This window comes from Dermacentor variabilis, unplaced genomic scaffold (genome assembly GCF_050947875.1).
Source record: "Dermacentor variabilis isolate Ectoservices unplaced genomic scaffold, ASM5094787v1 scaffold_14, whole genome shotgun sequence".
Taxonomy (NCBI): domain Eukaryota; kingdom Metazoa; phylum Arthropoda; class Arachnida; order Ixodida; family Ixodidae; genus Dermacentor; species Dermacentor variabilis.
In genome coordinates this window covers 9,533,103-9,546,318 of record NW_027460302.1, presented here as the reverse complement: position 1 = coordinate 9,546,318, position 13,216 = coordinate 9,533,103, and the positions used below count along the sequence as shown (strand labels likewise).

The following is a 13,216-nucleotide window of genomic DNA, read 5'->3' as shown; positions in this document are numbered from 1 at the left end:
GCACACCGTACCTGTAGTATACCCAGAGCGCTCTGTGTTTCAGTATGGCCGTATTTCTCGTCGCCTTCACTGTTATTTTTTCCTGTGTTTCCATATATCAATCGCCTTCGTTTATCCATATACCAAGCTATTTAGATTCTTTTATGCGAGCTATTTCCTGGCCTTCTATTGTCACTGCCAGTTCGCTGTTTTCATTGAATACCATAACACCTGATTTTTAAAGCTAAATTTCAGAGTAACTTATTCCCTTCCTCTCCACAGGTTCCACTGGCCAGACCTTGTATATCAATTTGCTTGTTTCCACGGAGGCGATCGCCATGTGGGGGAGCTTCAAAGCGGCTACCTCCACTTTACTCTTCGTGCTCTCTTTGCTATCGCCGCCTTTCCCCGCCATCCATCGCTGCGTTCCGCATTCGTTTGGTTTCGCCGAGGTAGGGACGCCGACGTTCAACGCAGGAACGGGCGCGGGCGCCTACGAGCTGCGATCTGGCCAGGAAAGCTGCGCTGCCTTTCATGATCTCCCAATTAGCGAGGCAGTCGGGCCACATTTCGCTCCGTTCGAAACGTTCCACACAAGAAAGATTGTCCAAGCCGGTAAATAAATCACGAAATAAGAACACGTATCGATCTGCGCCCAAATTTCGCATTAGGGAGTATCGTGATCGACCCTGAATCTTTTTATGCAGTGACGCGACTCAGGCTGAGCGCCACATGACGTGGCGGCCGCTAACGCGACGAATAGAGCGGTATATTTAGGCCGGAAAAAAAGCGAAACTCAATGAAACGAGTGATGAGTTTTGTTGAGGGCTCTCTCGTACACGGACTCACTGAAATTCTAATCAGGGTTTCTTCTCAGCCGCGCTCACTCGGGCTAAAACCTACGACAACTTCACTCGGGTGGGCCCATTGTACCTCATACTCACCAAAATTCTACTCAGCCTTGCTCACTGAGACTCATACTTTCAGCTCGGTGTTATTTTGAGAGATGAGTGAGTTTGCGGACCTATGCAGGACTGCACCACGAGCGGTAGAGGCAACAGCGCACTGCGGCTGTTCGTCGGAATGCCAGCCAGGGCGAAATAAAACAATAGCACCAAAACAGCAACCTTCAATGACCAAAGCATCAGCTGCTTGCATCATTACCGTGGAAACTTAGTTGACTTCGTTTGTGATCATGGCCTGCGCTAGGTTTTTGTTTATATTGACGAGCGAGGCAGCATCAAGTGAACGTGGCTTCCTTTATGCATAATTTGCTGCAAGCTGGCCGAGTTTCCGTGCCGAAAAGACGTCCTGAACGATGGTTATAATAATCGCTTTGAACGCTATTCGGTGCAATTTTTCAGTAACAGGTTCCTGCACCGACGACGCCACCAGAACCCAACCACTCGTGGCAGACGCCCAGGCCGGGTGAAGGCCGCCCTATTACCTTCCCGGACAAAAAATAGTTTTCAACCCCACCACTAGGTTCATGCAGTGGTCATGCTACATAGATAAAGCATGGCGAACACAAATAATCGCTCCAATGTGGGGACATTGCTCGAAACAGCCAAACTCACCTCCTCCTGCTCCTCCTCCTCCTGCTCTTCGTGAATAGTTTCCTCCGCTGTTGCAGGCTGTGCAAGAAGTAGACAATGAGCACACTGACCGGCCCTTCTCATTTATCGCAGTCGATGTGCACTTTTGCTATTTAAGGACCGCACCAGCTTAGGTAACGTGCACAAAAGAAAAGTGGCAATTACCACGAGCGTTTTCGAGAAGTTTTCTTTGTATACTAGAAAAGAGCCACTCCAAGTACCTTCCAGCATACTTATTGCACATTTCAAAAAGTACTTTTTATTCAAAAAAAGTTTACCTTAAGCTTCGGGACAAAAACTGCTTTTTCAAATTGTTTGGCGAAAAGTCTGGCAGAGCCCATCTGACGAAGAATGTCTACGTTACTGCGATTACGTTGAAGCAACGAGCGGACACACCCCGGGATGCACTCTTCCGCTTCCGCCTAGACACGGTAAGTCATCTAGCACAAAAGTTCCCGCGTAGCCCGTGTCTGCATATATATTCAGGCAAGATTGCTCAATATTTCTGATGTGGGCTGGATTCCGCGCGACAGCGGTAAAGTTTTAATTATTTTTTTTCTCAATGAAGCTCTACCCATACCTTGCTGCCTTTCATGATCTCCCAATTAGCGAGGCAGTCGCGCCACATTTCGCTCTCTTTGAAACGTTCCACACAAGACAGATTGTACAAGCCGGTAAATAAATCACGAAATGAGAACACGTATCGATCAGCGATCAAATTTTGCATTAGGGAGTATCCCAATCGATCCTGAATTCTTTTTATGCAGTGACGCGACTCAGGCTGAGCGCCACATGACGTGCCGGCCGCTAACGCCGCGAATAGATTGGTATTTTTAGGCCCGAAATAAAGCGAAACTCAATGAAACCAGTGATGAGTTTTGTTCAGGGCTCTCTCGTACACGGACTCACCGAAATTCTAATCAGGGTTTCTTCTCAGCCGCGCTCACTCGGGCTAAAACCTACCAAAACTTCACTCGGGTGGGCCCATTGTAACTCCGACTCACCAAAATTCCACTCAGCCTTGCTCACTGAGACTCATACTTTCAGCATGGTGTTAGCTTGAGTGATTAGTGAGTTTGCGGACCTATGCCCGACTGCACCACGAGCGGTACAGGCAACAGTGCACGCACTGCGGATGTTCACTGGAATGCCAGCCAGGGCGAAATAAAACAATAGCACCAAAATAGCAACCTTATATGACCAAAAGCATCACAGACTGGCATATTTACCGTGAACACTTAGTTGACTTCGTCTGTCATCATGCCGTGTGGTAGGTTTTTGTTTATATTGATAAGTGTGGTAGCACGAAGTTAACGTAGCTTTTTCTATGCATAATTTGGTGCAAGCTGGCCCAGCTTTCGTGCTGAAAAGCCGTCCTGAACGATGGTTCCAAAAATCGCCGTGAGCGCTATTCGGTGCAGTTTTTTAGTCACAGGTTCCTGCGCCAACGACGCCGCCAGTACCCAACCGCTCGTGGCAGACGCCCAGGCCGGGTGAAGCCCGCCCTTCCCGGACAAAAAATAGTTTTCAACCCCACCACTAGGTTCATGCAGCGGTCATGCTACATAGATAAAGCATGGCGAACACAAATAATCGCTCCAATGTGGGGACATTGGTGGAAACAGCAGAACTCACCTGCTCCTGATCCTCCTCGTCCTGCTCTTCGTGCATAGTTTCCTCCGCTGTTGCAGGCTGCAAGAAGCAGACAATGAGCACACTGGCGGGCCCCTCTCATTTATCGCATTCGATGTGCACTTTTGCTCTCTAAGGACCGCACCACCTTAGGTACATGCACAAAACAAAAGTGGCAATTACCACGAGCGTTTTCGAAAAGTTTTCTTTGTATACCGGAAAAGAGCCACTCCTAGTACCTTCCAGCCTACTTATTGCCCATTTCCAAAAGTATTTTTTATTCAAAAAAAGTTTACCTTAAGCATTGGTACAAAAACGGCGTTTTCAAATTGTTTGGCAAAAAGTCTGGCAGAGCCCATCTGACGAAGAATGTCTACGTTACTGCGATTACGTTGAAGCAACGAGCGGACACACCCCGGGATGCTCTCTTCCGCTTCCGCCTAGACACGGTATGCCATCTAGCACAAAAGTACCCGCGTAGCGCGTGTCTGCATATATATTCAGGCAAGATTGCTGAATATTTCTGATTTGGGTTGGATTCCGCGCGACAGCGGTAAAGTTTTAATTATTTTTTTTCTCAACGAAGCTCGGCCCATACCCAGTTACACGTAGCTAGTGAAACCAGTCGGCGTAAATGATGTTCATTGAAGAGGGGCACATACCCAGAGCTACATAGCCAGTATACCAAGCTGGTGTGAAACAGAGCTATTGAAAAGCGAAACATGCGTTGTGGCACGTACATAATGATCCAAGTTTGGTATAATGAGGTTTATTGAAAAACGGTATATGCAATCTCGTTGTGAAAATTCTTAGGTGCTGAGCATCCAGTAAAACAAGCATGGGGAAGAGACATTGCCTTTATCTCCTTCACGCCTCATCACATATGACATCTAAACCAACAACCAGAACGAGAACAACTAGGACACCTAAGAATATAAAGAGAATGCTGCGTTACCCTATGCTAACCGTCTCGGATACGCGGTATATTTCGCTATCCTGCGTGTTCACGTTATCCCCGGATAGCCGACTATCCTACGCACAGTCTCGCGGTGGTGCACTCACCGTATACAGACTGGGTGCGGGTGTGTAGGCTTGTGGAGCTGTCCGCGTCGTGCGACCGGGGAAGGATGCCTACCCCTGTGGTAATCTAGGGGCTCGGCAGGACTGCTGGCGAAAAGATCTGCCCGCTTCTGCCGGCGCAAACGTGCAAGCTGCACTGCTGGCGGCCACGCAAATCATAGTGCCACTTGGCCTCCTCAGCACCTCTCAGGAGAGACCGGAGGAATTGGCACAAGGGCGGACCGTCAGTCGCCCGAGGTCGTCGACGACTCCTCGAGTCCGCCCGGGATCCGGACGAGTAATCGAGGCGGGTGCCCGAGCGGACTGGTAGCCGTTTTGGCCGCGACCGGGCCACGTCCCTCAATATCGCTACCCGCCGTCCCCGAGGCGCGCGCTCTCCGAGCGTCAACGCCCCCACTTCATCCGTCCGACCACCACACTCGTCTCCAATCGACATACTCCACCCTACTTTTAGCACGTTGTGTCGCAAAGTGGGCACAAGGGGAGACATCTGGACGCAAAAATCACCCACAAGCACATTAATCCATAGCAACATGAGCATTTACAGTGACACTAGATAGGATGTGTGGCTCGGCTCACATACCCCGCGCCCACATTTTCTGAGTGTCGTATGTAGCCCACGTGAAAACCATATTGCATGAGGCGTAAGCTCAAACGAAATACACGTTTGTGAAGGTGCTTAGCTGATTGGATGTAAGCTAGTGGCTGGTGGTCACATTGCAAATAAATGGTCGTCCGTAGACGAACACATGATACTTCTGAATGGCCATACTACGGCGAGACATTCCCTCTCAATCGTACAGCAGGCTGCCTCTCGCAGGAGTAATCACATTAGATGGAGGCGGCCTTCATGTTCTTGAAGCAATACTGCGCCTACACTCGTGACGACGCGTCTGTGCGCAGCTAAATTGCTTCCGTAAATCTGGGGCCTCAACACAGGCTGTGTCGTGAACAGGTCCTTCAATCTCCTAAAGGCCGATCCGTGCTCTTCATTCCACCGGAAGTTGTTAGGTACGCCTTTCTTTGTCAATTGCGTTAGGACTAGGCCAATACCGCGTACTTTGGCACGAAATCTCTGTAGCACCCGGTCAGGCTCGCAAACGCTCTCACTTCCTTTTTGATTTGTGGTCTTGTAGCCGCTGGTATCTTGTAGGCAGTGCCTTTCATGGTCTGGCGTGTTCCTTCGCCAACAACGTGGCCTAGGCAGTTTGGCGCAGGGAATCCCAGTTAGTTTTTCTTCCATTTTACAGTAAGCTTCGCCTCCCGAACGCGCTCGAATACAAGCCGCGTGGTTTCTGAATGCTCTTTCTGTGTCGTTGTAGAAATAATCATGGCGTCTAAATAATGGAGCATGTCGGGTATATTTCTCGCGACTTCACGCATTAGTCGCTTAAGCAGCTCCGGTGCCGTCTTATTTCTGAAGGGCACGTAATTAAACTGGTAAAGTCCTCAGTTAGAAGAAAATGCCGTGAGTTTATGCGACTCGTTTGCCATCGGTACTTACCAGTAGTCGTTGGTGAATTCGAAACAGGAATAAAGCGCAGCCTACTGTGCACTTTATTCAGTTGACAGAAATCAATACATAATCCTGTTGTGCCTCCTTTTTTCTTTTCACGATGACAGCAGGCGCGGGATACCGAGAGACATATCTTTCAATAATACCAAATCGTAGCCTTTCCTGTATTTCCTTATGCCGCGGCAACGGGTATTGCCTAACTTCAGTGACTTCTGTGTTTTGAGCTTCAGGTGGCAGTGAATGACATCGGTTTGCCCTGGTAGGTCAGAGAACATGTTTTCGTAAACCGCTAGATGACTTGTGCACTCTGCTCGGCCGTGAGCGATATCAACGCCCTCGGCAAAGGCGGAGTCTGTTACATTGCTCTCGGCGGAGGACACTGCCGCCTCTGCCACCAAACGCGAGTAGGGGAGCTGCGCTCCTCATTCTTCTACAGTATGTTTATGTGGAATAGCGTTACTTTTTTCCCAAAGTTAACAGTGCAGTCCAGCTGACTGCTTTCGTCGACAACGTTGAATGACCCCTTTCAGGACAGGATCATGCATGTATCTGCCGGGACTTTGACACGAGCACTTTGTCACCCGTGCAAAGTTTCGATTCTTATTTTTTTATCGTTATAGCGTTTATGTAATAATTGGTATTTCGCAAGTTCCCTTTTTCCATGGTGCATGTCTTCTCAAGGCACTGTCGGAGTTCCGTCATATATGTGTACGTCGCTTTAGTTTAGATGTATGGTTGTTTGAGGTAGTTGGTTAGATACAGTTTTGGGGGTTATAGCGCTGGAAGACACGGACAAGAGAGAGATAACAGGACCAGCTTTTGTCTCGCTCTTGTACGCATCTTCCAGCGCTATGACCCCCATAGCTGTCGCTTTAGTGTTGCGATCCAGACATCTGTTATTCCACAACTTCTTCACAACTGCCATCGGTCCTCCAGCATATCGACCATAAGGTACTTAGTTCAACGGGCGAGAACCCAGAACTACTTTAGGGCAGTTCTCTTGCCCTAAGCGAGAAGGACAGGTCACACAAACGCTCGCTAAATTTCGGGCTTTCGTGGCACATACGGCCCAAGGTTGCTTTTAAGGTAGCTTTGAATATTTTCCCCAAACCATTTGCCATTGGGTGCTGTTGGCATCTGCTTCAGTGAGAGCAGCCGGTTGAACTGTTTCATTACGGCGGACATGAAGTAGGACCCACCTATCGCTGATTACCGCGTTTCGCATTCCGACCCTCGAAAACATCCGAAAACGGCCTTCCGCCACTTATTAATTTATTTACACAATACTGCATTCCTGTAATTCGGCCCAAGCAGGAGAGGCTAAAAATGATACATGCAATGTAACGAAGATCAACAACAAAATTCAGGAGAACACGAAGAGCGTAGCGATCTTACACTATCGAAGCGTACAATGTGAGACTCGAGTACCTTCATAAAACGGCGGATTCAAAAATCGTTCGGGGCAAGGAATTCCATATAGACAATGTCCGGGGAAAAAGTGTACTTGTGTGCGTCGGTTCTAGCGAAAATTGGCGACAATGGGTACTCATGGCTATGTCTAGTTGCCCTTGTAGTTAAAGGTTTTATGCCATTGGGAAGTATTAAATTAGTTTTCCCTGCAAAACAATTGTGAAGAAACCCAAGACGACTAATTTTCCGGCGAGCCTGGAGAGTCGGTACATTGTACTTCTGCATCAATAAGGATGGCGAATCGTGCCTTCCGTATTTACGAAAAATAAATATTAAAGCATTTCTAGTTAAAGGACACAATACACAGAAAGTATTGCAGTGGAACTGGCGTCCATCTTGTGTACCTTTATTCTCACTTCATTCTTGTCTTGTGTCCTCAACAGTGCCGCGTACCCACTATGGGGGACTGGCGAAGAAGCAGGCCGTTTTCCGTATGGTTAGTAGTAGAGAGAAACTAGATTTGTATGGTGGAGCGTGGGACGATGGAACTTTAATTTAGAAGTGTAATTAAAATATTGTTAAGAATTTCCATAAAATAGGTTAACGTAAAGAATTGAAATAATAGAAATTATGGATAATTTTAGAAATTCAGCAAAGTATTCTTTTTGTCCCTCTAATAAAATTGTAAACTGCCAGAAAAGCATCCCTGTGACTGGATCCGAGTGAAGTCGCCCCAAAAGAAAGAATGCTCGGCGAGGTTAGCGATAGGCCAAGTTTGGTAAGTGAGTATTCTAATAGTTTTCTTTGTCTTAGAAAGCGGCGGCACGAGAGAAAGTAATGTTCGATAGTTTCAGATGCACTGCAAGAAGAACATAAAGGGGACATTGCGAGACCAGACCTGTGTAAGCAAAAATTTAGAGGAGGTATACGATATCTCAATTTTGTAAAGGAAACTTCCAATTGATTTGAAGGACACCAATTAATATTCCATGGGAAGCCAAGATGGTGGAAATCAGAAGACGGTGTTAGCATGGATATTGCAGAGTTTTGAGATATAGCGGAAATCTCTGTATCTAGCCGCGGTGAGATAAGTTGATGACGGCGAAACAGATATGATAGGGCCGTTCAGGGGTGCACGTGCGAGTGAATCAGCCATTTCATTCAAGTGCAACCCATGATGTCCCGGTACCCAAAGCAAACATACTTTTCGTAAGTATGGTGGTACCACCGAACGAAATGTTTTTTGAATTGCTGAATTTAAAGATGCATAAATACTTTGTTTAGCGCAAAACAACAGACACAAGAAAGACGACAGGAGAAAGATGCACTTAGTGCTGTGCATAAAGATAGCGATTAGGTCACAATAACAGCTAATGGGTCATTTTGGGAGAGTTTTCCTAATGCTAACATAGTAGCTAATAATTCTACCTGAAATATAGGTGTGATATCGGAAAGGCGAACGGAGTAAGACCACTGAAGAGATTCAGATAAGATCCCCACTCCTGCCTTCTCATTGCACACATAAGCGTCAGTAGCTATTACATTGTCAGTGGTTAGCTGTGTAGGTGGCTGCGTAAGATATCAATTAAATCTCGCCTTGGTAATAGTTTAGCATGATTTGAAAATATGTCCTTGCACTCAGTTTTGAGGTCTGTTAAGGCATCATTTGAATGGTTTACATGGCGTAAGGAGACATCCAATTTTTGCAACTGCGCTTGTACGAATGTTATCTGAGGACTGTGGAATCTCGACCACGATACTTGAAAAAACTCAGTCGGTTCAGTGATAAATATATATTGCGTACGTCTTTTTGAATAGTCCTAAATTTTTAAAAATGTCAACCGTAAGTATGCGGAATCTGCAATCTAGGGTGGGTATATGAGCTTCCTGATATAAAACAGCGTTGGCAACAAATCTAGGTAGCCCACGGCATGACCGTAGAGCTACTCTTTCTAAAAGTATGAGAGGTGTAATTTTGTAGGCGGGGCCACCGGGAAATATTACGCAGCGGAATTCTAATGTGGGCCGAACATGCATTTTATAGATCGGTAAGGTATCCCTGCGTAGTCCAGAGAATCGGTGGCTGAGCTGGCGGAGCATAGCTACGGCTCATTCTGCCTTTGTTTTAATATGTTCAATGTGACTGCGCTAGGTTCTCCTCTTCTTCTGTACCCAGGTTCCTGCGCTTCTTCATCTTCTATTCGAAGGCTCATACTGCTTCACCATTCCTGGTTTCTTTTGCTAACCCCTCCTGGGGTAATACATCAAAACGTTTCCAATCGAAGAACATTCAACTGAGCCACGTGCGTCAAGGTGCCACACAGTCTTCAATATTCCTTTCTGAGTGGCTGTCTTTGTCACAAAGAAAGGACCATAAAATTTGGCACTGAATTCTCTTACTCCTTTCCTAACTAGAAGGAGGTCGGTGATTTGAATGTCTGGGATACATGAGCAATGTCTCTTGTCAAAAAATTTTTTTTTCATTCGTTTAAGGTACCTCTCCTCCTGCGATTTGTGTTTCCTCTCCTCGAAGCTCTTGACATTTTCGAGCAGTCGCAGCCTGAATAGGGGTTTCTCCTGAAGAAGCGAACTGTGGGCTGCATCCCAAACCACTGGTGAAGGAGCAATTGTGATGTCTTACAGCTGCTCCTGAATAGCAGTTCCTTCCACCAGGGAAACTATCGTGCATCCTGATGTATTGTTTCACATCTCGTATAGCACGCTCTGCAAGCCCATTCGCCGCGGGATGGTATGGTGGACAGAATTTGATTAATATATTCTGGTGTTGAGCCCATCTTGCTAGTTTTTCACTCTTGAACGCTGGACCGTTGTCACATACAATCGTGCTGGTTGTCCTAAACATATTCCGTTCGAGGAGGGCGATGACACTATTCGCATCTTCTTTTCCTGCCCGTGCCGCGACCATCCTGGCGCATTCATCTATGGCCGGAACAAAAGCTTGTGTTTTTCGGTTGTTTCTTATTTAGCTCGGCGAAATCCAGGTGCATTACATCAAAAGGCCCGTTTGACTGACAAGGTACTATTATGGCGTCCGTAGGCTGCTTATATTTCACTTTGATGACTTGACAAATGTAGCATGAACGAACATATTGATTGACGTCTTCTTTCATGTGAGGGCACGTAAATCCCTTGACTAGCTTGTTGTAGGTGCGCCAAAATACGTCTTGTCCTCCAGATTCTTTGCTATCGAGGTACAAATAAAGCACCCTAGAAACCAGCGTTGGCGGGACTTCGTAGCCACCTTCCATAAAAATCAATTGTTCAGCGCCTTCCCACAATTTTACTTTATTGATTTCTTCCGATTGTTCTTTGTTGGCCTGAATCATCAGTGCAGACGATACATCTGCATCAGTCAAAAGAGGTCCAGGTCTGTGGGGATGGTGAAATCGAACTGCTGCAAGTAGTTCACCCATCTGGCAATACGTCCCTTGGGTTGGGTCATATTCAAGAGACGAGTGAGGGCCTGGTGATCGGTGAACACCGTAAACTCGGCACCTTCTTGGTACGTACGCAAGTACTGAATTGCTTTAAGAACTGCAAGAGCTTCCTTTTCAGTATGGTGTAGTTGACTTCAGATGGCTTGAGGGTATAGCTGTAGGAACCAACTAGGTGTCGCTTTTCTCGGCGGGATGCTTTTGCGCATTTCTGGTACAAGACTGCACCTGTTCTCCAGTGAGAAGCGTAGGTATTCAGTTCAGGGGGTAATCTGACATGCGTGGAATAGGGTAAGCAGAGATTCTGTGCACAAGATCGCGGTAAACACTCTCACACTCCTCACCTCACTCAAATAAAACTTCTTTCTGCGTTACGCGCGTGAGGCATTTTGTTTTTATGGCACACACACCAAAGTATTTTATGATCAAACTCCGGCGCTCAGTCCCGTGCAGCTGCGAAGAAACTGGCCACGGCGGCGGTCAGACATCTGACGCAGCAGGGAGTGCTAAGAATCCCTGGTTCCAGACAGGCCGCCATTGGAACCTGAACCTGGCAACGTTTAACACTAGAACGTTATCTAGTGAGGCGAGCCGAGAAGCGCTATTGGAGGATTTAGAGGGCAGTAATTGGAATTAAATGGGCGACTTTAATGCCAAGGTAGGCAAGAAGCAGGCTGGAGACAAGGCAGTTGGTGAATATGGCATAGGCACTAGGAATAGCAGGGGAGAGTTATTAGTAGAGTTTGCGGAACAGAATAATATGAGGATAATGAATACCTTCTTCCGCAAGCGGGATAGCCGAAAGTGGACGTGGAGGAGCCCGAACGCCGAGACTAGAAATGAAATAGACTTCATACTCTGCGCTAACCCTGGCATCATACAAGATGTGGACGTGCTCGGCAAGGTGCGCTGCAGTGACCACAGGATGGTAAGAACTCGAATTAGCCTAGACCTGAGGAGGGAACGGAAGAAACTGGTACATAAGAAGCCGATCAATGAGTTAGCGGTAAGAGGGAAAATAGAGGAATTCCAGATCAAGCTACAGAACAGGTATTCAGCTTTAACTCAGGAAGAGGACCTTAGTGTTGAAGCAATAAACGACAATCTTGTGGGCATCATTAAGGAGTGTGCAATGGAAGTCGGTGGTAACTCCGTTAGGCAGGATACCAGCAAACTATTGCAGGAGACGAAAGATCTGATCAAGAAACGTCAATGTATGAAAGCATCTAACCCTACAGCAAGAAGAGAACTTGCAGAACTTTCGAAGTTAATCAACAAGCGTAAGACAGCTGACATAAGGAAGTATAATATGGATAGAATTGAACATGCTCTCAGGAACGGAGGAAGCCTAAAAACAGTCAAGAAGAAACTAGGAATTGGCAAGAATGAGATGTATGCGCTAAGAGACAAAGCCGGCAATATCATTACTAATAAGGATGAGATAGTTCAAGTGGCTGAGGAGTTCTATAGAGATTTATACAGTACCAGTGGCATCCACGACGATAATGGAAGAGAAAATAGTATAGAGGAATTCGAAATCCCGAAGGTAACGCCGGAAGAAGTAAAGAAAGCCTTAGGAGATATGCAAAGGGGGAAGGCAGCTGGGGAGGATCAGGTAACAGCAGATTCGTTGAAGGATGGTGGACAGATTGTTCTAGAGAAACTGGCCACCCTGTATACGCAATGCCTCATGACCTCGAGCGTACCGGAATCTTGGAAGAACGCTAACATAATCCTAATCCATAAGAAAGGGGACGCCAAAGACTTAAAAATTATAGACCGATCAGCTTACTGTCCGTTGCCTACAAAGTATTTACTAAGGTAATTGCAAATAGAATCAGGAACACCTTAGACTTCTGTCAACCAAAGGACCAGGCAGGATTCCGTAAAGGCTACTCAACAATAGACCATATTCACACTACCAATCAAGTGATAGAGAAATGTGCAGAATATAACCAACCCTTATGTATAGCTTTCATTGATTACGAGAAAGCGTTTGATTCAGTCGAAACCTCAGCAGTCATGGAGGCATTACGGAATCAGGGTGTAGATGAGCCATCTGTAAAAATACTGGAAGACATCAATAGCGGCTCCACAGCCACTGTAGTCCTCCATAAAGCAAGCAACAAAATCCCAATAAAGAAAGGCGTCAGGGAGGGAGATACGATATCTCCAATGCTATTCACAGCGTGTTTACAGGAGGTATTCAGAGACCTAGATTGGGAAGAATTGGGGATAAAAGTTAATGGAGAATACCTTAGTAACTTGCGATTCGCTGATGATATTGCCTTGCTTAGTAACTCAGGGGACCAATTGCAATGCATGCTCACTGACCTGGAGAGGCAAAGCAGAAGAGTGGGTCTAAAAATTAATCTGCAGAAAACTAAAGTAATGCTTAACAGTCTCGGGAGAGAACAGCAATTAACAGTAGGCAGCGAGGCACTGGAAGTCGTAAGGGAATAATCTACTTAGGGCAGGTAGTGACGGCGGATCCGGATCATGAGACGGAAATAATCAGAAGAATAAGAATGGGCTGGGGTGCGTTTGGC

The 13,216-nt window shown here is 46.5% G+C and overlaps 1 protein-coding gene across 1 annotated transcript in view; it reads right to left on the bottom strand.

The window, feature by feature from the left end:
* Window positions 1-1,466: 1,466 nt before the first annotated feature.
* The window catches only part of LOC142567777 (uncharacterized), a 243,824-nt gene continuing 232,074 nt past the window's right edge, over window positions 1,467-13,216 (bottom strand). Inside the window, exons 6-7 of the mRNA XM_075677938.1 lie at window positions 3,210-3,266; window positions 1,467-1,613 (exon numbers count right to left, since the gene is read on the bottom strand). Of these exons, the coding sequence (XP_075534053.1) occupies window positions 1,467-1,613; window positions 3,210-3,266 (204 nt within the window). The remainder of the gene's footprint in view (window positions 1,614-3,209; window positions 3,267-13,216) is intronic.